Source organism: Notechis scutatus, chromosome 9, assembly GCF_049901735.1.
Source record: "Notechis scutatus isolate UNSWTSFEM ecotype Mainland chromosome 9, rNotScu1.2, whole genome shotgun sequence".
NCBI lineage: Eukaryota > Metazoa > Chordata > Lepidosauria > Squamata > Elapidae > Notechis > Notechis scutatus.
The window spans coordinates 19,267,340-19,293,342 of record NC_142017.1 but is presented as its reverse complement, the minus strand read 5'-3'; the positions used below and the strand labels follow the sequence as shown (position 1 = coordinate 19,293,342).

At 41.9% G+C, this 26,003-nt stretch overlaps 1 protein-coding gene across 2 annotated transcripts in view; it reads left to right on the top strand.

The window, feature by feature from the left end:
- NECAB2 (N-terminal EF-hand calcium binding protein 2) overlaps positions 1 to 26,003 on the top strand; it is a 186,756-nt gene that overhangs the window by 53,248 nt on the left and 107,505 nt on the right. The window contains exons 3-5 of one of the 2 annotated variants that reach the window (XM_087971738.1): positions 18,808 to 18,916; positions 20,411 to 20,418; positions 21,539 to 21,556. In XM_087971738.1, the coding sequence (XP_087827864.1) occupies positions 18,808 to 18,916; positions 20,411 to 20,418; positions 21,539 to 21,556 (135 nt within the window). The remainder of the gene's footprint in view (positions 1 to 18,807; positions 18,917 to 20,410; positions 20,419 to 21,538; positions 21,557 to 26,003) is intronic. The other variant, XM_087971737.1, reaches the window with a different exon arrangement.

Sequence of the window (26,003 nt, the reverse complement as noted above, 5' to 3'; positions counted from 1 at the left end):
TTCAACCCAAATTTCCCTTTATCTTTTTGGAAGTCATACAACACTGCTATTAGAATAGAACAGAGCTGGAAGGGACCTTGGAGGTCTTCTAGTCCAGCCCCTTGTTCAAGCAGGAGAACCTAATCCATTTCAGATAAGTGACTGTCCAATTTCTTCTTAAAAACCTCCAGTGATGGAACCGGGGGTGGGATTCTACCAGTTCACACCTATTCGCTAGAACCGGTTGTTAACATTCTTCTTCTTCTTAATTTTTTTTAATTCTTTAAAAATAAAAAATAAAAAAATCTCATTTCCATTAACAGTTATTGTGTCATTGTATATACATGTTTCTTATTTTGTGACTATACATTATTTTTATCCTTATCCTTCACCCGCTCCCATGTCACATAGTATTCTCGATCCTCTTTGCCTTTCAGTTCCATAGTGAATTAATCTAGTTCAGCACAGTCCATTATTTTTTGAATCAAAACTTCATCTGGTGGTATTTTATTACTCTTCCAATTTTGTGCTAACATGATTCTTGCTGCAGTTAAGATGTGTACAATAAGATATCTTTTATCTTTACTCAAATTCACTTTGATCATACCTAATAAAAACGTTTTGGGTTCCAAATTCAATTTATATTTTGTAATCTTAAAAAGCCACCTCTGTATTTTCTTCCAGTATTTTTTGACCTCTATACATTGCCACCACATATGGAAAAACGTTCCTTTCTTTTGTTTGCACTTCCAGCACCTATTCACTAGAACCGGTTGTTAACATTCTAAGCAGTTCAGAGAACCGGTTGTTAGAAGAAATTACTGGCCTTATCCTGTAAGGAAGGCAGGAAGGAAACATTCTGGTGTTGTTTACAGAAACTGCCTCTCCGTTAACCCTTATTACCTTCTTGGCAGGACTAGACTTCCCGTCTCAGGAACTTCTCTGGAGTTTTTTTCCCCTCCTTTGCTGGTACTTTGCTTGTGTGGAGTGACCATTCAAAGTTACAATGGCACTGAAAAAAGTGACTTATGACCATTTTTCACACTTACAACTGTTGCAGCATCCCCACAGTCATGAGAGGCCAGGCGAGGAGATGCGTGCCTCAATGTGAGTGATATTGAGTTGGCCACACCCAGCCAATAACATGACCACCAAGCCATGTCCACCCAGTCACATTACCACCAAGCCACGCCCACCACCTAAGCCACGCCCACAGAACCGATTGTTAAAAAATTTGAATCCCACCCCTGAATGGAACACCTACAATTTCTGAGGGCAGGCTGTTCCACTGGTTAATTGTCCTCCCTATTAGGAAGTTTCTTCTTCATTTCAGGTTGCTTCTCTCTTTGGTTAGTTTCCATCCATTGTTTCTTGTCCTGCCCTCTGGTGCTTTGGAGAATGAGTTGACTGCCTCTTCTTTGTGGCAGCCCCTCAAATACTGGAATATTTCTAATTCTTCTTCTGTTTAGACTAGCCAAACCCAAATATTACAGCCGTTCTTCGTATGGTTTAGTCTCCAGGCCTTTGATCATCTTAGTTGCTCTTCTCTGAACCTTTGCCAAAGTCTCAACATCTTTTTTGTAGTGTGGTGACCAAAATTGGTTGCAGTATTCCAATATGCTGATTGATATCCAGGGGTCAACAAGGATTATATCAAAAGATTTGTCACCAGGATGGTTGATAAGCCAGGGAGTCTGATATTCAGTCCATTTCTCTATCTTGTTATGATCATCTGGATTTTTATTTCTGTTTTCTAGGTCAGAGTTGTTATTTAAAAAAAACAACAACCATGTTCCATGGGACTTGAAAGGGTTCTGCGATAGACTAAGTGCCAAAATTGTTCCATTGAATAGTCAGTTTTCAGTCAAAAGAACTTTGCTTCTTGATCTGCAGTTCAAGGCATTTTTTAAAAAAGCACATTTTGTCTGTATGGTGTAATTTTGTTTCCTTTGTAGATTTCTGCTCCTTATCTTAAGTCATCAAAAAGAATATTGAGGAGTACAAAGCATCCAACTGTGACATCACACTTAAAAACTTGCTGCAATTGGATGAAGATTATTAATCATACTGTTCAACCCAACTCTGGTCATATAATTGAACCCACACTTAATTAGCATTATTTAATTGACTCTGGCACAGTAATTGACTTCAGATTGAAGGATGGTGACTTCAGATTGAAGGATGGTATCAAGGGAATATATGATTAAGCCTAGGATATGTATAGCTACAGTAAATGTAATTTAAATTTGATTATACTTCAAGGAAGAAGAACCTGCTAACCCATCCAAATGATTAGGAATAATATTAACAGGCAGGAGACAGATTTTAAGAAAATGTGGCAAAGTATTTTACTTAAGGGGTCAAACATATCAGTATTGTTCAGTATTTGGATAGGTTATCTAATTCTGTGTTTCCTGTACTCCATTTTTCCCATACAAAAGTCGGTAGTTTAAATGAAATAAAGATAGGCTAATATTTCAGATTGTTAGAAGCATAAGCTAAAGGTTATCAAAATGATGTTTCTGTCAAGTCATTGTGAAAAAATGAGATGATTATATAATTTATGTCATGACATCTGACACAAATGAATAAGGGCATGATGGTATCATGATTTACATATCATCATTTCTCCATCAACCCTTTTTCCAGAAGACAAGGCCTAGCTTGTGAAAATAGAAATAGCTCTTAGCATCACTGGAACACAGTTTTGCATGAAAAACATTTCTTGTTTCTGTCCAAACAGAAACAAACTCTTTCTCTGGGGTTCAGCAATAATGCTAGTTAAATCTGTGTTTATTCAGTGTGATAAACTACTTTAATCATGGTTCATTGCTTAAACTACAAGTGACTGGATTCTCACAGCATGCTGTGTCATAAAGTAAGGGTGTATAATGTTTTCTTTTTTGGATTAAAGGCCAAGATGGAATATTGAATGAATTATTAGTTGTCATTCCCCAAAAAGGAGTGGAGGGCCAGAATTGATTAGATAGATTCTATTTGTCTTCATATTTAAATGTAATTAAAATTAAAGATAGCTCTACTAGTATGTGGCAAGGACCTTGGAAATGAGGAGGGAGAGAAAAGATTTTGCCTAGGAAACAGATAAGAGAGGGCGTAGCCCACAGCTGCATAATGGACAGAGAATAAGACTCAGAAAGAATCCTGCCTATTTTCTCATGCTGTAAAAAGAGACGGTGGGAGATTTGTACTTTCAGAAATGCAAGATTCTGTTAATGCTATTGTTCAGTCACTAAGTCCTGTCCAACTCTTCACGGACCCACGGACCATAACATGTCAGGACCCTCTGTCCTCGTACCTTCTTCTGGAGTTAGCCTTTTGATACTGCCCATGCAGTTTTCTTGGCAAGGATATGGAGAAGGTTGTCCTTTCCTTCTCCATGTTAGTTTCCTCTATGACCTGTCCATCTTGAGTGGCCTTGCACAGCTTAGCTCATAACTTTCATGACACTCCATGAAGGGAGTGTTAATGTAGCCCTACAAAAGTAGAATCAGATTACCTGCTTGTGTTTCCTGTCTGGTCTATATGATGAAGATGAAGATGATGATGATGGTGATGATGATCCATTCAATCATGTTCGACTCTTGACAATTCTATAGGCCAGGTCTCTCCACAAGTTAACAATCACAAACATATTTATTCCCTTGTATGTAATACTTTTTCCCTTGTCAATTTTAGAATCGTAGAATTACAGAATCATTGAGTCATAGACCCCTCACATCTTGGTCCTAAACTGTTTCAGTTTCTTCCTTCAAGACAACACTACAAGGCATTGCACACCAAAGCAACCAGACACAAACACAGTTTTATCACCATGCTATCACTCTGCTAAACAACTAATTCTCACAACAATATAACAACAATTAAATTCAATATAGAGAAAAGTAAAGTCCTACACTTACTTAGGCAAGAAAAACCAAAAGTACACATATAGACTGGGTGAAACAAGGCTCAATAGCAGGAACTGTGAGAGGGATCTTGGAGTCTTAGTGGACAACCAGCTAAATATGAGCAAGCAGTGTGCAGCCGCCACCAAAAAAGCTAATGTAATCCTAAATTGTATGAACAGAGGGATACAGTCAAGATCAAGAGAAGTACTAATACCACTCTATAAAGCCTTAGTAAGACCACACCTAGAGTACTGCATCCAGTTTTGGTCACCACATTATAAAAAAGATGTTGAGACTCTAGAAATAGTACAGAGAAGAGCAACCAGGATGATTAGGGGACTGGAGACTAAAACATACAATGAACGGTTGCAGGAACTGGGCTTGGCTAGTCTAGTCAAGAGAAGGACCAGGGGAAACATGATAGCGGTCTTCCAATATTTGAGGGGCTGCCATAGGGAGGAGTGGGTCAAGCTATTTTCTAAAGCTCCTATAGGCCAGACAAGGAATAATGGATGGAAACTGAACAAGGAGAGATTTAACCTGGAAACAAGGAGAAACTTTCTGACAGTGAGAACAATCAACCAATGAAACAGCTTGCCCTCGGAAGTTGTGGGAGCGCCATCAGTTGAGACTTTCAAGAGAAAGTCCATCTGTTGGAAATGGTGTAGGGTCTTCCGCTTGGGTGGGGGGGTTGGACTAGATGACCTACAAGGTCCCTTCCAACTCTGATTATCTGTAATCTGTAAACACTGTGTTATGCTCTAGGATGTCAAACCACCTTATCCTTCGCATCTTTCCTATTACCTATTTCCTTAGCTTCTTTTGACCATAACTTTGTTATTTGTATCTCATGATTTATGTTGATTGATTATTTAGTATCCTATGATTATTACTGAGTGTTAGATCTTACAATTTATGATTATTGTACTTTATGATTATGATAATAATTTATCCCTTGTTGCTCTTATGCACCAGAGATAAACTTCTTGTGTGTCCAACCACACTTGGCCAATAAAGAATTCTATTCGATGGAGCGGTGACGTCTTGCATGCTGAAGGGATGCTTAAGTTTGAATGTTTGTCTTCTGATATCCAAATGAGGAACGTGGCATTTCACACAGGTCATTGGGGGATAAGGGAGCAAAGTGTTAGTTCCTCATTAGAGGCTAGATAAAGGCAAAATGTTGCCTAATTGATGCAGTTTCCTGCCTTTTGAAAGCTGGTTTCCTGACAAAGCACAGAGGAAAACCCTTGCATCTGCTGCGTAAACCTGGCAGATATTTTGCTGTTTGATGCTGCCCATCTGTGATCTTTTCTTCTGGGTACATTCATTCAGAGCTCCATGCTCAAAGGAGAAGTCTGAAGTTTGAAAAAAAAAAGTTTGCAAAAAAAAATAATTCCAGAATTCTTTGCCAGGGTGTGTGTCAAAATTGACAACAGTGTAAAACGGGGCCCATGATGCAAACTGAACCTGTTTTATATGCACCTACAAGAGACTTCACTCACAATCTTGCAGATTTTAACAGCCATGTTCCTCCATGAGCATCAGGAATGTGAAGATCTTACATTAGAGAAGAGCAGCAAAGATGATAAGGGATTTGGAGGCTAAACCATATGAACTGTTTAGGGAGCTAAGTATGTCTAGTCTATTGAAGAGAATGATTAGTAGGGAAAACAGTTAAAATAAAACCATATTTTGTGACTGTCTGTAAGATCCTTTCTTCTTCAAAAGTATCATCGGCGGTGCTTTTCTTTATCTCTGCTTCGGAGGCCCTCGGCCATAATTTTCCATAATTTTAACTGTTTTCCCTACTCTATCCTTCCCCTCCCTTACTCTTCCCTTTCCCCTCTCTTAGGCTTTCCTCTCTCTCCCTCTTGGTCTATGCCAAGGCCTATTTTTCTTTTTGTTGTACATAATTTGTAGTTGTGTTGTTCTTTTAAAGGTAAAACTAATAAAGTATTTTTCCAAAAAAAAAAAAAAAAGAAGAGAATGATTAGTGGTGATATGATAACTGTCTTCCAGCACTTGAGGAACTGTCGCAGAGAAAAGGTAGTCAATTTGTTGGGATACATGTTAGGATATATTTTCTATGGTAACAATTGCAGAATTATTCAGCCAGTAGATGGCAGTGTTTAGTTTTCATCTATGGTTATAATCTATGGTTGGGTTTGTTCTGAGGATAGTTTTCTGTTTCCTGTTACAGTTAAATAGTTGAGCAGTAAAGCACATGGTGACTGTACTCTTTGTTTGCTCTGTGATGCTTTATATAAAAGAGAATTTCTAAAAACAACTTATTCTCCAATGCACCTGAGAGCAGGACAAGAAGTAACAGGTGGAGGATTATTAAAGAGATATCTTACCTAAAATTAAGGAGACATTTTCTGACAGTGAGAACTATTAATCAATGGAATAGCTAAGAATACTGCATCCAGTTTTGGTCACCACACTATAAAAAGTTGTTGAGACTCTAGAAAGAATGTGCAGAGAAGAGCAACAAAGATAATTAGGGGATTGGAGGCTAAAACATAATAAACAATTGTAGGAACTGAGCCTGGCTAGTTTAGTGAAGAGAAGAACCAGGGGAGACAGGAGAGCATCTTCCAATATTTGAGGGGCTGCCACAGAGAGGAGTGGGGTCAAGCTGTTTTTTTAAAGCACCTGAATAATGCCAGACAAGGAATAATGGAGGGAAACTGAACAAGGAGAGATTCAACCTGGAAATAAGGAGGAATTTTCTGACAGTGAGAACAATCAACCCATGGAACAGAAGTTGCCTTCAGAAATTGTGGGAGCTTCATCACTGGAGGCTTTCAAGAAGAGACTGGACTGCCATCTGTCAGAAATGGTGTAGGGTCTCCTGCTTGGGCAGGGGGTTAGACTAGATGCCCTATAAAGTTCCTTCCAACCATTCCGTTAATCTGATCACCTGTCTTCTCAATTGATGATGAGACATTTTTTAGGAGGTTGGAAAAGGAATGGGGGAAAAAGGAGATATAACTACTCAAGAAATATAAACCACTCCTTCCATTTCCCTGGGTCATCAGTCTCAAAAATATTTTTTTTTAAATGGCTATTTCCTCTGATGATTCGGACCTGGCCTCTACACATTAGGTTTAATGACCTGGGCAACCATCCCAAGGTCTTTATTTATTTTCTAACGGAAGCACTAGGCTACAGTGTGTGTGAGAGAGAGAGAAAATGCATTCAGCAAAACAAAATAGTCATTAAATATTTATTCAAAGCATCTTTGAAATTCTCGGGCTGAAATGGTTTAAGATGCTCTTACCTGGAATGGGGGTGGGGAGATGATGGGAAAAATATAGGTGTTCCCATCTTTATTCATTTTGATCTCAAGACTTTTCTTTTTATCCATCCAATATTGTCTGTAACTGTTATTCCTTGTAGATGTTTGCATCATGATAATGTCAACTCTGAAACTGGACTGACTGAGGCCATCTTGGAGGCTTCAGTGTTGCCACAATGGAGACGAGGGATAGGGAGGAGGGAATAGAGATAGTTGGGTTTTTGTAGCCAAAACAAAATAGTTTCCCCTGAGAACCAAGGTCATTTTCACAGGTGGCTGAAGAGAAGAGGAGTGAAGTTGCCAAGCAACCGAAGGGCACCTTGATTGGACGATGTGACTGATTGATTGGGAAAGGGGGGAATTTTTTTACTTTTAATTAGGTGAAAAGCACAGGAACGTTTAGAGTCAGTTTTCACCAGTCTGTGCCAATATGATATATCCAATCAACCTGTTCTTTGAGGAACCTGCTTGCCTCGGAGGTCTATTTGCTATGTCAGTGATGGGATTGAAAATCTTTTACTACTGGTTCTGTGGGTATGGCTTGGGTGGGTGTGGCTTGGTGGGTATGGCAGGTGAAGGTTACTGCAAAATCCCCATTCCCACCCCACCCCACTAACCTGCTTTCCAGCTCCATTCTCCTGTGCAGGGCAACCAAAGAAGATCCAGCCAATCAGCTGGGACTCAGTGGGAGGTAGAGAAGAGATGGGGGCGGGGCGAGTCAGAGGTGGGATTTGCCGGTTCTCTGAACTACTCAAAATTTCCACTACCGGTTCTCCAGAACTGGTCAGAACCTGCTGATACCACTTCTGCTGTGGGTGTATTACTTGGAACCCTGACAAGATAGTTTATCGCATTTGCATTGGTTTGTGCATTGGGTAACATCAATCATATTATAACATATATTATCTTCCATTATAGTATTAATTGTATAACTATCAAGTAATACAATAAGTCTCAGCTTGATTGATATTATGGATACTTTCTGGATGTCTTACAAAATGTTTACTCATCTGTTTTTCTTTCTCTTATCCGGGTGACTAACTTAATGACGGCAGTGATTTACGAAATGGTGTGAAATGGAGAAAAATTTACTTAACAGTTGTCTCACTTAGCAACAGAAATTTTGCTAATTATAATTGTTAAGTTGAGGATTACTTCTGCATACTGTATCTCGGCAGGCTTCTGTATGTGGCATTCTGTAATTTCATTCTTTTCTTCGTGTTCCAAATAGCTTCCAAGTCTTCTTGAAGCTCTTTTTTATTTATTTTGAAGGGAGATTCGTTTTTCTTCTAACACGCTCTCATGCAGATCTCGTATTTCTGACTTGGGGCCTACGGTCCTCCCTAACAACCTTTGCACTGCCTTCATGGTCACATAGCCACAGTTCGGCATGTTTGGCAACTGGCTGGCATTTTTGACTGGTTGCAGGATCCTGAGGTCATGTGATTGAGATAACGTGAGGATCCTTTTCTGGCAAAAAAACAACCCATTGGGGAAACTGGATTTACTTAATAACTGCATAAAATATTTCTATGCTCTTTTTAGACTTGCCAACAGAAAGGGAGGAGGGAGCAGTGCGGCAGCTTGGAAACCAAAAGTGCATTCCATAAATAGTTTTCAAAGATAGTAACTAGGTGACTGAAGTTTCTGCCGTGCAAAATTCTAACTGGAGAGCCTGATTGATGACTCTGGGCTATGGGTGTGTCCCATTGGAGAATATGAATTATGATACACCCAGGGGGCAGGGGAAAACCAGGGTCAAGGGTGACAATGAATGATGTGCCTCAAGGGTCGGCTGCACCCAGGCAGTGCAGGATATTTTAACTCCCAATAAATCTTTTTGAAGTTTTGTTCGAGACTCATGATTTAATTGGGGTAACTGCCAGAATCCTGACATTTACTCAATGACTATGCAATTCACTTAACAACCACTGTAAAACTTGTCATAATATCTGGTCTGACTTGATTTACCACTGCAACCACTTACAGCAAAAATTATAGTCCTAATTGTGATTGTAAATTGAGGACTTTCAAGAAGAGCCTGGACTGACATTTGTCAGAAATGGTGTAGCGTCTCCTGCCTGGATGGCGGGTTGGACTAGATGACCTACAAGGTCCCTTCCAACTCTGTTAATCTGACTTAATCTGATTTACCAATAATGGCCTATTCTACTTTTGAAACTCTCTCATCCCTCTTGCGTCCTCCCCCAATTCTCTCAATTTTTTAATTATATCCGTAGATTTATATTCATTCCTTTCCCATGACTAGGCATATGCTTAGCCCAGAGATGAGCAATTATGGCAACTTGACAACCTGTGGACTTCAACTCCCAGAATTCCTAACTGGCTGAGGAATTCTGGGAGTTGAAGTACCACAGTTTGCAAAGTTACCATAGTTGCCTTACTCCTAGCTTTTAACCCATGTATTCAAAACAAAGAGTCCTTTTCTCTAAGTAGAATCTCACCAGTCCCCAATCTGATGCATTCCTCTCTCTCTCTCTCTGAATCATCTAATTGCTTTCTCTGTTTTCTTTCATTGTGTTTCTATCCATCCATTCATGTGGCTTAGAATTCCTTCTCCTTGGGAACCCATTCATTGAGAACGTGCTTTTTCTCCCCTTAAAAGTCAACTCCGGATTCCTCCATTCTCCCCATTCAGTGGAGCATAATGTGCAACTGTCATCAGCCTCTGGCTGCCTCCACAACGCAGATGCCTTCAATTTTATTGACATTTATTTTAGTGTTTTCATTCATGTCCTGTCATCATCTTCCTGTCGTCATCAACCAATTCAGTATTTTCATTCGCTTCCGTTTCTTTCCCAGGGGCAAAACTATCTATTTTCTGTATTTGATATGATGTATTAATTCATGTGGTGTTGGAGAACAGAACAGAATAACAGAATTGGAAGGGACCTTGGAGGTCTTCTAGTCCAACCCCTGCTCAAGCAGGAGGCCCTATACCATTTCAGACAAATGGCTGTCCAGTCTGTTCTTAAAAGCCTCCAATGATCCACAAGTATCCACAACTTTTGAAGGCAAAACCATTCGACTAGTTCATTGTTCTCACTTTTAGGAAATTTCTCCTTAGTTCTAGACTGCTTCTCTCATTGATTAGTTTCCATCCATTGTTTCTTGCCTTCTGATTCTTAGGAAAATAGATTGACTCCCTCTTTTTTGTGGCAGCCCCTCAAATACTGGAACACTGCTAACATGTCACCCTGAGTCCTCCTTCTTTCACAGACTAGATAAACCCAATTCCTGCAACTGTTCTTCATATGTTTTAGCCTCCAGCCCCCTAATCATCTTTGTTGTTCTTCTCTGCACCCTTTCCAGAGTTGCTACATCTTTTTCATAATATGTTGACCAAAACTAGATGCAGTATTCTAAGTGTGGTTTTACTAAGGCTTTATAAAGCAGTAGTAGACTTACCAAGGCTTTACAGAGCAGTACTAAAGAAGGGTCTTTGTCATGCCCCTGGTGGAGACTGACTCTGGGGGAGAGGAGGAACAGCCGACAGGGAGTGGAAGTGTGGCTCCGGAGGTTGTGGAGGAGGCTGGGGAAGGGCAGAGGCCATCTGGGCAGTCAGAGGAGGACCCAGGCCCATCCCCTATCCATCCTAGGGCACGCAGGGAGGTGATGATAAGGGAGAGACGTGGTCTACTCAGGAGGAGAGGGCCTTGATCCTCTTCATGGGCTGCAGCTGTGACAACTGGATAAGAGGACGGACATGCTTACGGGCGAGTGCTGGAAACAAAGCGTGGAAATATCTCTAGTTTATAGTTCCTCTCCTTCCTAGTGTGTGTTCTGATATCTGTGGATGTCTTCAAGCCCTGATCTTGCCTGGTTTGTGTTGCTTTTTTCCTTCTTCATGTAACTGTGTGAGTGTTTTTTGTCTTCCATCAAGAATATTCGGAGCTTGGAAGCAAAGTGAAGGAATAAAAGGGGCTTCACCTGTTTTTTGTGACTGTGCTTATTTTATATCCCACCCTGGGTCATCACAGTCTTCTTGAGAGTTCCTTGGTCTGCAAGAAGATCAAATCAGCCAATCCTCAAGGAAATAAACCTTGGTTATCCCTTGGAAGGTCAGACGTTGAAGCTCAAATACTTTGGCCACCAAATGAGAAGAGAAGAGTCCTTGGAGAAGCCCCTGATATTGGAGAAGATGGAAGGCAAAAGGAGAAAGGGATAGCAGAGGAAGATGTGGTTAGATAGTGTCATCAGTGCAGTGAATATCAATTTGGACAAACTCTGGGAGACAGTGGAGGACAGGAGAGCCTGGCATGCTTTGACCATGACTTAGTGACTGAAAACAACAACAACAACAAAATTAATTCATGCTTTCCCCCACATAATCTTCCTGCATAGCAGGTTCCACACTTCCACTCATCACGGTGGTAGTCACAAGAGGAGCCCGTAGATATTGACCTCTGCTGCCCTCATGGCTTTCATCAGAGGAAGCATTGGTGCTCTTATTAGTGAAAGTGAAAATGTGGGAGGAAAGATGTCCATTTTCACCCCAAGGTCTGCGGAGGCGAGATTGTCACTCTCAGGTGTCCTCTTCAGAACTTCATTACTGGCATTACTTGCTTTTCCATTTATTTCAAGAACATGGAACATAGAATAATATAGTTAGGAAGGGACCTTTGAGGTCTTCTAGTCCAACCTCCTGCTCAAGCGGGAGACCCTGTACCATTTCAGGCAAATGGTTGTCCAGTCTCTTTTTGAAAGCCTCCAGTGATGGAGCACCCACAACTTCTGAAGGCAAGCTGTTCCATGGGTTGATTGTTCTCACCTTTAGGAAATTTCTCCTTAGTTCTAAGTTGCTTCTCTCCTTGATTAGTTTCCATCCATTGTTTCTTGTCCTGCCTTCTGGTGCTTTGGAGAATAGCTTGACTGCCTCTTCTTTGTGGCAGCCCTTCAAATATTGGAACAGACCAAGGCTTCCTGAGACCGTAATTAAGCACATGCTTAGTCCAAATAACTCTTCTTTTATTTCAACGCTGGGACTTATGTTTATTTCCAGCCCTTAATGAGTCCCAAACAGTCTCTTGAGATAAGCACCCACCTTTATCTCCTTTGAATTGCTGCCAACAACTAAAGTGCCAAATTAACTGTAAAAAAAAAAACCAACCAAAGTACAAAGTCCACACACAGCTTCAAGGTTTAATCCAAACAGAGCGTACGACGTTGCTTCCTGCAAAGTTTTCTCTACCTTTGCACTTCCTTTATACCTGAGGGGAGGGGCAATCACCTCCAAGCCTTACTCCCGAGTCACCCCTTTTTTCTTAGCTGCTCTTGCTTTCTAGCACCTCTGGCACACGCACACTGGGAACAGGCTCCTCTTGTTCCTCTGCCTCGCTGTTGCCAGACTCTGGAGCCTCCGGAGGCAGCACCCCACTTCAGATGGTCCTGGCCCCATCTTTGCATCGGATGTAGGACCCTCGTCCGAGTCCTCCCCAGACTCTTGGACTGGTCCCTGTTCTTCCCCACTGTCCGATTCCACTGCTGTCTGCACAGGCTGCCGGTGAACTACAACAGGAACGTTGCTATCATGTCACTCGTAGTTCTTCTTTTCAACAGACTAGACGTGTTATCTTTCATTGCATTGTCATCTCTCCAGTGGAACTCTTCTGCCTATTTGTGCTTTTGTTATATCAATAGTGAAAACATTTTTAGGTTGGTAAAATGAGCATCCTGGGAGGCTGCGAATGACAGAAGGATCAGAACAGTTGGTAACTGGTTTTGACTACAAAATCAGTTCACCAATGCTGTCAAAGATGTTGAAAGGAAATTCTTCAGCACTTTGACATCAAGGAAGAAAAAAAAAATAGAAGCTTCTTTTGCAAGACGAAAAAAAAACTTGAGAAATTACAAGGCAGGTTTTGATCCACCATCAACTGAAATCCTTAAAGACAACATTCACGCACTGAGATCGGTCCAGATGGCAGAACAATATTCAAATTATTCCACTTTTTATTGTCGGGGGGAAGTGGGGACAGGGTTGAAGGATACAATATGAATAGAGGCTCTGCTCAAATATTGTACCCCTGAGGAAGACCAGAGTGGAAAATCAATTCCACAGTAACACCGGATCCACATTTAACTAAGACAGACCACTATAAGCAGAATCTTGCAAGTCTGATAGTGCTCATCCTTCCCTCCCTTTTACATCAGAGAAAAGCTACCCTGAATCCCTTCTTAATATAGGTAGTCCTCAACTTAACAACTATTCATTCATTGGCCATTCAAAGTTACAATAAAACTGAAAAAAAGGGGGGGCTTACAACTAACTTAACTTGCCTTCAAAAGTTGTGGGTGCTCCATCACTAGAACCTTTTAAGAAGAGATTGGACAGTCATTTCTCTGAAATGCTATAGGTTCTCCTGGCTTGAACAGGGGGTTGGACTAGAAGATCTCTAAGCTCCCTTCCAACTCAGATGTTCTATGTTTTTAAGACTATCACAGGTTTGGAAATGTTTCAGCTCCTGGAATTCTTATAACCTAATACCTTTCTTCAACCAAAACTTAAACCTTGCTTAAGAGAATAATGCACTGCCTGACTCTGTTGTTACATCCTCAAACTCAAGAGGTAGAATTCAGCTAGTTCTGACCAGTTCTGGAGAACTGGTAGTGGAAATTTTGAGTAGTTCGGACAACTGGAAAATCCCACCTCTGACTGAAGATGTTACAGTATCCTTCCTCTGCCACACCCACCAAGCTATGCCCACAGAACTGGTAGTAAAAAAAATTGAATCCCACCACTGGTGCCTATCGTCCCTGTCCTATTGTCCCCATTTATTTGTACCTATTTCCTGTATTCTTATTCATGTTTATACTTATACCTATTATCTTGTAAGCAACTGACAAATCAAGTTTAAAAAAAAGAGACTCTTTGGGAAATTATTTTTTTGCCATTTTAAATAGTGGTCAAAAACCTCCTGAAAAATAGTCTTCAGGACAGGACAGGAACAGGCCACCTGTCAACTTTCAGTGGTCAATGAATCACCCTTCGTAAGAAGATTCTGCATTGATTTGGAACTGAGCCTCAAAGGTATTTTGGAAAGCCACCAACATAGCTTCTGTCCCCAACTTCTTAAAGTAGTTTGTGTCTTTTCCCAGGATTGTGAAGTGGGCACCAAACCATTGGCTGCAAAAGGCCTGGTGTTCTGACCCACACCCTTTTCCAACAAATCAAACACAATCCAAAAGGAACAGAAACCTTGTAATGCTTTTACAAAATAATTAGCTGTGATAAGCACAAGTCTTGCCGAGCTGTGCAAGACTTGCCAAAAGATAACAGACAAGAAATAATTTGCAAAATAAGAAGAATCTTCAAACACAAACTCAGGATACTGGAATGTCCATGAGGCTGGGGTTTCAAAACATCTTTGCCGTCTGCAAAGTACATTCATTTCACAGCTGGCTTTTATCTTCATGAAGGAGGGGCCATTACCTTGTAGCCTTACTCCCAAGTCGCCCGTGCTGTTGTAACTGCTCTTTCCTGTGAGCAATCCTGTGCGCACGTGCACTTGGCACAGGTTCCTCGGGAACCTCCTCATCACTGCTGCCAGCCCCCATAATCTCTGAAGGCAGCAGTCCACTCCCTAATGGTCCTGGCCCCTCATCTGAGTCCCCGCTCTCCTCAGTCATCCACACCTACTGCCAGCTAACCACAATACCTGGGGGTATTTTGACAAACTTTGTGAAGGCCAAATGAAGGACAATCAACAAAACTCTGGTGGAGCTGCAATTCATAACCTGCCAGGGAAGACTGAAAAAACCATCTCGTGCGAGTTGATAGACAGATCTCTGAAGCAGTCTTGCAATTTTTTACTATCTTGACATCCGGCATAAAAATTAGCAATTGACACTACTTAATTTATTAGCCTTCATTTATAGAAGGAAAGGAAATCTCTGCCAAATTTGTATTACGAATAGATAGGTGTCATCACAATGACTTTACATTGTACAGAATACGGAACAGAGTTGGGAAGGATTTCGAGTCCCAAGTCCCTGCTCAAACAGGAGATCCGATTCCATCTTGTCCAATATCTTCTTAAAAACCTCCAATAATGGAGCATCCAGAACTTCTGGAGGCAAATCCTCCCATTGGTTAATTGTTCTCACTGACAGGAAATTTCTTCTTAGTTTTAGACTGGATCTCTCTTTGATCATCTTCCATCTGTTACTTGTCCTGCGCTCAGATGCTTTGGAGAATGGGTGGATCCTCTCTTCTTTGTAACAGCCCATCAAACATTGGAAGATGCTATCTTATCACTCTTAGTTCTTCTCTTCTCTTCTCTTCTCTTCTCTTCTCTTCTCTTCTCTTCTCTTCTCTTCTCTTCTCTTCTCTTCTCCTCTCTTCTCTTCTCCTCTCTTCTCTTCTCCTCTCCTCTCCTCTCCTCTCCTCTCCTCTCCTCTCCTCTCCTCTCCTCTCCTCTTCGCTAGACTAGGCATGTCTTGTCTAAAGCTAATTCTTCTTTTTCCAGCCTTAGGCTTTCTTTATAGTGAGGAAGGAAAATTATTTTTTTAACAGTCTCAGACCACAATGAAGCCACCTTTACACGCCATAATAGACATTCATCTAGGTTGATCTGTGCAAACCCAAGTGAAACAGAAGGAATACGATCCATTAGGGTTGGTCTTGCTACAGCAAACTCCTTAAAAATAACCCTCCACTATTTCATGTTCAGATATAACTTATTTTCCTTGCAAATAATTTACTGAAAACCCATCTAAATGTCCTGGTTTCCAAGACTGATCAATCAAGTCAATGAAGTCAAATATGTTTTTAATTGGAGTAGAAGTCGCAATATAAAAGAATATGTGTGATTTCCATTGTCCCAAACAGTCTGAAATTGCCTGATTGAAAGTCTGCCTGAATCTGCAGCCCCGAATCTATGTATATTTAATATGCTTTAAAGCAGGGGTGTCCAACCTTGGCAACTTCACTTGCAAGGCTGGCTGGGGAATTCTGGGAGTTGAAGTCCACAAGCCTTAAAATTGCCAAGGTTGGATACCCCTGTTTTGAAGGAAGAATTTTTGTAGTTTTGATGCTGCGGTTCTAACAGTGTGCAATTTCTGAATACTCTTACTGATCAGATTAGATCAAGCCGGCATATCTGTAGTATATTGTACTTTTGAACCTCGGTATATTTTGGGGTGGCTTCCTCATAAAGCTTGTAAGATCCAGCAAGATATCAACTCAGCATTGCTTATTTTAATTTGCACTCTTAGATATACAGAGGATTATAATTGCCCAAGCCACTGTTTTTTAAAAGCAGGTAATTATCCTTTCCAGTTTCCCTTGATGCTCTTGGTTCTTCGTATCTCACAAATCTACCTCCTCTTTAAGACCTCCTAACTCCTGACATTTAGTCAATTCACGGCTTAAGAGTGCTCCTTGTGCTTAAAAATATTAGCTAGATTAAAAAAAAGTTACATAGAAAGGATAAAAGGCTAGGTTGAACTGTGCTTTGCCCAAGTATCAAAGTGAGATCTTGCTAACTTTTAATAAGTTGTGTGCTGTAGCTTTTGGAGGAAGATTTAAACTTTGGAGGATATTTAGGGAGTTGATATTAGCTAATTATTATTAATTCGTGTGTGGGATAATGCTCTGTTTATCACTCTATATGCACTGGAATAAAGGGGAAGAAGAGATAAAAATTAATTGTAGGAACTGAACATATAGGATGGGATGGGGTGGGGTGGAGTGGAGTGGAGTGGAATGGAATGGAATGGAATGGAATGGAATGGAATGGAATGGAATGGAATAGAATAGAATAGAATAGAATAGAATAGAATAGAATAGAATAGAATAGAATAGAATAGAATAGAATAGTTGGAAGGGACCTTGGAGGTTTTCTAGTCCAACCCCCTGCTTAGGCAGGAAACCCTACCCCACTTCAGACAAATGGTTATCCAATCTCTTTTTAAAAACTTCCAGTGTTGCAGCATTTACAACTTCTGGAGGCAAGTTGTTGCATTGACGAATTGTCCACCCTGTCAGGAAATCCCTCCTTAGTTCTAAGTTGCTTCTCTCCTTGGTTAGTTTCCATCCGTTGCTTCTTGTCCTGCCTTCTGGTACTTTGGAGAATAGCTTGACTCCCTCTTCTTTGTGGCAGCCCCTGAGATACTGGAAGACTGCTATCATGTCACCACTAGTCCTTCTCTTTGTTCAACTAGATATGTCTTGTTTAAATCTAATTCTTCTTTGACATAATCAAAAATATTTGTAGCTTGGGTTTTAGATTTTAGCAGTGATTTGCTCTCCAAACTTGTTTCCATTTAGTTCCCAAATGGTTAACATCATCAGCTAAAGAGGAATAGGGCAAGAAAAGCCTGCTGATGACTTATCTAGTCATATAGTCTTATCTTATAGACTTATTTTATAGACATACTTATCCTATAGACTTATCTGGTCTGGTAATGAAATGTTTGGGAACTAAATGGAAACAAGTTTGAAGACCAAACCACTGCCAAAATCGAATCTTCTTTTTCCAGTCTTTAACTTTCTTTACAGTGAGGAAGGAAAATTCTTTTCTTTTTTTTTTTGCAGTCTCAGACCACAAATAAACCACTGTTACATGCCATAGTTGTCATTCATCTGGGCTAATCTGTGCAAACTAAAATGAACCAGAATGATCTGTCTTGCTGCACAACCTCTTAAAAAATATCCTCCACTATTTTGTCACTGGTTATTTCATGCTAAGATAAAACTACATGCCTGGCGAATAATTTATTTAGAGACTTCAACAGTGCCCAAAAACATGAAGGAAGGTGCCTTTAGATCAACTTGGTCTAAAGCCTATCACACAAATAGACAAGGGACTTTCCCAGAAAGAGTTAATGGATGAATATGGAATTTCCTTTCTGCCAGACTGGTACCCGTCATAGCTTGTGACCCTGGCTGTTGCATGTCTTTGTATGGGTTATGCTTCCCCTGTTGTTGTGGCCTGACAATGGTGCTGGCAGCAGACTCAGACAGTGAGGAGGTTGGGGAGGAACATGGGCCAGTCCTGGAGTCTGGGGAAGGCTCGGATGAGGGCTCTGCATCGGAGGCAGAGTTGGGGCCAGGCCATCCGACAGTTACCAGCTGCCTTTGGAGTCGGAGATCAGTGGGGCAGAAGAACAGCTGGAGCCTGTTCCCAGTGAGTGCATGCGCAGAATTGCCAGGAGAAGGGAAGGGTTAAGGAACAAGGGTCCACTCGGGAGTAAAGGCACAAGTGGATGGTGAATGGTCCCTCCCATTAAAGAGCAGTGAAAGGGGAGTGGTGTTTGCAGGAGACAATTAGTTCATTTAATTAGTGTGAAGATTTGATCCTGACTCCTTGCCAAGTATTTTCTTGTACAGCTTTGCACTTAGAAGCTATTGGCCTGGCAGCTCTCTAAGCCTGACGAGGTCTGTGGTTGTAATTCACCCTTGAAAGATTCTTTGCCAGGACTTTGCTGGATGTGAATGATAGGAATTCACATTAGCATAATGGAAAGGGGTTTTGTCGGGAGAAGGAGTCTGCTTCGTGATGTCGTGAAGCCTTGGTCAGAACACCTCTGTTCCGCACCCACTGCCCTTTTTCTGCTGATAATCCCTCACACCTTCTGTTGTGTTGCTTGCAGATGATGGGAAATTGTCCTTGGAAGAATTCCAGGCCTTCTTTTCTGATGGAACTCTTAATGAGGAGGAGTTGGAGAAACTTTTCCACACCATCGATTCTGACAACACCAGGTGAGTCCCTTTAGATTCCTGAACTGCTTTGCCCCATCAAGACAGGCACTGACGTCTCCACTTCTTCCTGGACCGAGCCGACAGGGATGGGAAAGCCACTGAAAACTCTGTGCGCAAAGAAGTGAGACAGGAAGGACTCTATGGGCACGTGTGATGAGGATGTTGTTTTGAGATTGTATAATATCAGGCCTAAGCCCAAAGATGACACGCTGAAATCCAAATGAGTCCAATTCTTCATTTGCTTACACCTAATAGACAGAATCTTGCCCGAGTAAAGCTATAATCTTCTAACCTAATGGATGTACTCTTAGAGATTCTAGGGCAGGGGTGTCAAACTCAAGGCCTGGGGCCTGGATTCAGCCCATGGGGTTCTTAGATTTGGCCTGCAGGGCCACCCTGGAAACAGCGATGTACCGGCCCACGGTGCCTCTGCCAGTAAAAACAGAGCTCAGTTTTTGCTGGCAGGGGGTTGCAGGAGGCCATCACAACCAAAAACGGAGCTCAGGCACCCATTCATTGGAAGAATTCATTGGAAGAATCCATTGGCAGAGCTCTCGGGCCACCACAGGCGCCCCTGACAGGAGTGACGTCAAGCTGGCCACACCCACCTTTGCTATGCCCCCCTGCCCCCCCCCAAGGTCAAGTACAACCCTGATGTGGCCCTCAATGAAATTGTGACACCCCTGTTCTAGGGCATGCTTTGAAATTCAACTGCCACATAATTCAAGGGGGGTGGAGGAGTTGAAAAGTTCAAGATCATTCTGTATGTCGTGCTAAGAAATTCCAGTTGCAGTTAATTGGTTCTCGTGATTTATGAAGTGTAGAAGTGGCAGGAGAGAAGGTGGATTCTGTGTAATGCACAAAACTACTTTCTCTTTGGGAAATTGCCTTAGACGTACCAAATCTGTTCCTAAATAAATCAATTGGAGAGAATATGTCTCGGAATGATTGACATCATGGATACTTTCTGGATGCCTTACAGCATGGATATCCTAACCATTTCCCTTCGACTCCCATCTTGACTGTTCAGACTCTTGTCTTGGAATCCATAAGTTCTAGTCAAGCTTTATTGCTTATGCCTATACAAAATAATCTAATCAGCTAATGATCAGGATTAAATTGGTGCTGGATAAGAATAAACAGAATTCAAGAAGGGTTGGACTGAGACCTCTTGTGGGAACGTAATGATTCTAGGCTGATTCCTCTCTTGACTCCTCCCTCAGGCTCTGCCTGGCCTTCTCTTATATTTTGGGATGCTCAGGCAATATGGAGGTGACCTTGCCAAGGGTAATGGGGCAATTCAGTGGTGGTGTCATGCCCCTGTTGGAATCTAATTCCGAGGGGGAGGTCGAGCAGCTGACAGGGAGTGGGAATGTGGCTCCAGTGGCTGTGGTAGAAACTGGGGAAGGGCACAGTCTGGCTCAGCATTTAGAGGAAGACCCAGTCCCACCCCCTCTTCATCCTAGGGCACGCAGGGAGGAATGGAGAAGGGAGCAACGTGGGTTACAGGGGATAAAAGGGCCCTGATTCCCTTCATTAGCTGCAGCTGGGAGAACAGGATTTGAAAAGGGTGTTTGCGCACAGCACCTTGCTGGAAGCAAAGCGTGAATTATCTTTGTCTGTCAAGTCTTATCTAGGTTCTGGCGTCCTCCCAACTCTGGGTGTTTCATTATCCTTTGAAGTCTGCAATCCCTTATCCTGCCCTGTCTCGTTAATTGCTGCAGCGTGGTTTGTGTTGCTTTTTATTTATAATCTAGATGTACTTTGGGTTTGGACGGAATTTCTTCCCTTTAAAAACTGTTCTTGGGAGAGTTTTTTCTCCAGCTGATGATAACTGGACATTGGGGGCCAAGTTGGAGGAATTAAAGGGACTTTACCTTCTTTTGTGACTTTGTTGCTTTTGTGCCACGCCCCTTTGGGTCATCACAGGTGGTATGCTACCAGTTTGGACCAGTTCGGCGGAACCGGTAGTAAAAAAAAAAACTACCGGTACAGCCAAACCGGTTCCTCTGACAATCGGCTGAGAGGATAAAAGAAACAACAAGTGCAGGTGGGCAGGTGGGACGGTTGCTCCTAGCTTTTCGTTTCTTCATCCTCTCCACTAATTGGTGCATTAGGGGGCGGCAATCACCCACCAAACCGCTAGCGACCAAGGTAGGAACCCACTACTGGGGCAATTGATCACACAGAGGGGGATTTTGTGGTTATGGGGTCCCACATCTGGAATGCCTGGTCTAGGGAGACATGCCAGAAATCTACATTGACACCTTTGGATGGTGAACAAAGAGATTTGCTTTTCTATATGCATTTCCATATTTTTAGGCTCAATTTGATTTTGAGTACATTCTCTCTATTGGTGTGATGGATTTTATGTTTCCCATAATTATCTTTTTTAAATTTTGTAATTGCCTTCCATTGTTTGGCTGTTTGTCGTTTGTCATTTTTTAAAAGAACTTTTTAAATCAGTGGTTTTCGCTTCAGAGAAAGATCTATATATACTTACAGTCATTACCCAAATATAGTTACACTATATTTTAAGGTTTAATTAAAGTTTCAATTACCTTAGCTTCTGATTCCTCCCTGAATTGCGAGCCTTCCACTGATTGAAAGTCTAATTTAGAGAAGTAAAAGAAATATGTAGTTTCTTTTGATGAAAAATGACACAGACACAAAAAAAGACATTTTCACATAAGAGCTATGCAGAAAAAAAATATGCCAGTATGCAATACAGTCCAATACAAGAAAATATAACATATGATATTTAGGGGGGGAAACTGCCAAAGATTGCAATTCATGGAAAAACAATCTTGCATTTTTAAGACCTTGTTTTCAAAATGTATTTACAGGAATAATCTGAGGAAACTTTTCTGGCTAAACGCAGAATTTCCTGTATTTCTGTAACAAGGAGTATGACCAAGGAGTTTATACATGAAATTTATCTGTTTTATAATCTTTCTCCAATCTTCTTTAGTTATTTGGGTTTTCTTTTTCTTTTTGTGTTTTTAAAGAGAAGGAAAACAGCATTCTATCCACCATATCATAAACATAAACTCAATTACACTCAAAGACCAGCTTAGAACAATGCTGTATAAAAAGTAAATAAATAATATAAAAGTAATCCTCTACTTACAACAGTTTCTGTAGTGACCATTCAATGCTACAACGGCATTGAAAAAAGTGACATGACCATTTTTCACAATTATGGCCTGTCAGGTCTACCTCCATTCAAATCCTAAGAAAGAAAACACCCAACTCTATTTTTACTCTAGAAATTCTAGAGGCTCTAGAAAGAGTGCAGAGAAGAGCAACAAAAATGATTAGGGGACTGGAGGCTAAAACATACAACGAACAGTTGCAGGAACTGGGCCTGGCTAGTCTAGTGAAGAGGAGGACCAGGGGAGACATGATAGCGGTCTTCCAATACTTGAGGGGCTGCCATAGAGAGGTGGAAAGGGTCAAGCTGTTTTCCAAAGCACTTAAAGGCCAGACAAGGAACAACAGATGGAAACTGAACAAGGAGAGATTCAACCTGGAAACAAGGAGAAAGTTTCTGACAGTGGGAACAATCAACCAACGGAACAGAAGTTGCCCTCGGACACTGTGGGACCTTCATCACTGGAAGCTTTCAAGAAGAGACTGGACTGCCATCTGTCAGAAATGGTGCAGGGGCTACTGCTTGGGGGAGGGGGTTGGACTAGATGACCTACAAAATCCCTTCCAACTCTCTTATTCTGTTACTAAGAATGAACTGATAGCAGGGAAAGCAAGGCAAGATCTGGAATAAGCCACACAAAAGTTTGACAGTGAAAATCACCCCATCGTTCAGCATAGAGAGTCCAATCAGCGTCCAATAAAAATGTTATGGGAAAATCTCCTATGCAGAAGTTTTGTGACTTAGGACGGTTAGCCTTGAAGAAGTATAACAACCAGAGGTGGTATTCAGCCGGTTCTGATAGGTTCTGGAGAACCGGTAGCAGAATTTTGAGTAGTTTGGAGAACCAGCAAATCCCACCTCTGACTGGCCCATCTATTCCCTGCCTCCCATCGAGTCCCAGCCGATTGGCTGGGTCTTCTTTGGTTGGCCTGCACAGGAGAACGGAGCTGGAAAGCAGGTTAATGGGGTGGGTAGGGAAGTGGGATTTTGCAGTATCCTTCCCCTGCCATGCCCACCAAGCCACGCCCACAGAACCGATGGTAAACAAATTCGAATCCCACCACTGATAACTCCACTCAGTAGCACCAGAGTTCATGACGGCAAACCTCCCTTCCAATTTTCATGGGACTGCTAAACACCAGCTTGCTTCCCCATCCCAAAGGCCTAAACCCCCCTCCCTGTTTCTATGGCTGCCGAGAGCAAGCAAGCTTCAGGAAAACCAAGCTGGAAATCCAGCTGACACGAACCGTTCGCAGCATCCCTTTGGTCTCCTGATCCAAATTCACATGCTTGACAACTGACCCACATTTATGACGGTTGCAGTGTCCCGCAGTCACGCGATTCCCCTTTTGTGGCCTTCTGACAAGCTAAGTCAATGGGGAAGCCAGACTCATTTAACAACCGTGTTACTAACTTAACAACTGTAGCAATTCACTTAATAGCAGTGGTGGGATTCAAAAAAATGTTACTACAGGTTCTGTGGGCGTGGCTTGGTGGGCATGGCCATGTGACAGGGTGGGCATGGATTTTTTTGCAGCAGCAGCACCCCCCCAATTGGGGGGGCCTTCTGGGCCCTAGGCAAGCCTCCAGGGGGGCATTTTTGCTCCAAGGAAGCTTCCCTGGGGCTCAGGAAGAGAAAAAATGGAGCCTGGAGGGGGCGCACAGCACCCAGACACACACACATTTCATTTTGGGACTTCCTGGGTCTCAGGGAAGCCTCCTGGGCAAAGCAGCAAGTAAGCAAGGGGAATCCCAGCACAGCTGATCGTAGGAACAGCTGATTGTTGGGAGGGGGGAAAAAAGAAATACCTTAAGAAGTTCACTGGGCAGGGCAAGTGTCAGGCAGATGGGGTGAGTGAGCATTGGGTGAGCGGGGCAAGCAAGGGACAGTTGACCAGGTCAGGGGCGTCGCCAGCCAGAATTTGCTACTGGTTCGGCGACCCACGCCAAATCCTTGCTACCGGTTCGTTTGAACCGGTGTGAACCGACTGAATACCACCACTGCTTAATAGCTATGGCAAGAAAGGTTGTAAACATTCACCTAAACAAATGTCTCAGCAACAGAGTTTTGGGGCTTAGTTGTGGTCATATATTGAGGTCTACCTATAATGCTGAGGGCCAAACTATAATATATAGTCAAGATTCTCACAATAGGAGTTTAAAAGCCAGAATAATATTTGGTTGTTTTTTTTAAATCAAAGTTATGAAAATATATACTTGTTGGGCCAAACCTAACTAGAGATAACTTGAAGATACAGATATAATTAGAAGCACAATCAAATTGCCCCATATAAAATATACTTGCATATAAGCAGACGATATCTGTGTGCATATAAATAGCACTTGCCAAAGAGGAAAAACATACATCTAAAAAGCAATTAATTACGACAAGAAATGCAAGTAGAAAAAGCTGAGGGAAAGGAAAAAAACCACACCAATTATTGCTACCTGACTTGGGGTAAGGGAAAAAGTTTGAAATGTGTTTGGCCTTTCTTTCAGGTGACAGTTTCTTTCGGTTTAGATGAGTGGATTGAAAAGCAATTGGTTTTTTTTTTAATCTGGTCTGGCAGAGGGAAATCTTCTGTTAAGCAGCCAACTGCGTCTTCCATGCATCATATATTCCAAAGGAGGATTTTGTTTTTAATCTTTGGTTTAAGATTTTCTATCCAGATTAGCTACACATAAGAGAATATCTGTAGCTCAGGATTGAACTTGGTCCTTGGTTGTTTGCTTGCAGACCTTTCATTACCCAACTAGGGAACATCATCAGTGCCGGAAGGGAATGGGGTTACCCAACTCTGTCACAAAAGGTCACCTTTATTGGGGATTTAGATGGACAAATTAACTTCTCATTTCATTCAAAGAGTGTGAACCTGTCACTCTTACTCTGAAAGTCTTCCATTGCTTCGCCCAACACTGTGTTTCTCCTCTGTCCTTTTCCTTAAAGATTATTCTAATAGTTTCACAGGGACATGGTGGCTCAGTGGCTAAAACGCTGAGCTTGTTGATCAGAAAGGTCGACAGTTCGGCAGTTCGAATCCCTAGCACCACGTAACAGAGTGAGCTCCCGTTACTTGTCCCAGCTTCTGCCAACCTAGTAGTTTGAAAGCATGTAAAAATGCAAGTAGAAAAATAGGGACCACTTTGGTGGGAAGGGAACAGCATTCCATGTGCCTTCAGTGTTTAGTCCTGCCGGCCACATGACCACGGAGACGTCTTCGGACAGTGCTGGCTCTTCGGCTTTGTAATGGAGATGAGCACCGCTCCCTAGAGCCGGAAACGACTAGCACGTATGTGCAAGGGGAACCTTTGCCTTTACCCAATAATTTTACATTTTAAATAACTATTCTTGTCCACAATTCTCTCCTACCATCCTCACAGTAGGAAAGCTGGAGAATGTTTTGTGGCCCACAGTTAAGCAATGTAGCCGCACTCTCACTTCCCAGGTTAATAATTAATTGTTTCTCATTCCGACTGCACGTTTCCTTGAATATTGCAAAATTCTTTCTGACTCAGAGCTCAAAATTGTTCTGAACTATTGGGACCGCGTGCTTCAAAATGGGGGGGGGGGGAGTAAGAGGAAATAAAATGCATGAAGGCACCTTTGGAGAAATGTGAGATCTTGAGATCTTATTTGTTTTGATGGCTTGCAAAGGAGAGGGTCATCTTTTAAATGAAAACATCTTCCCTTGTTTTATGTGACCCTGGTGCCCTCACTGCAGCCCTTCTACCACCCCTTGAAAGGAGAGCCAGCATGAGGAAGGGTAGGGATTCATTGTTGGTTTATTTATTCAACAAACCATAGGAATTCTGGGCGACAAACAAAGATAAAATTTTAGTACAGTACAATTCATATGAAAGTCAGACCATAAGGAAGGCTGAGCGTCAAAGAATGGAGGCCTTTGAACTCTGGTGCTGGAGAAGACTCTTACA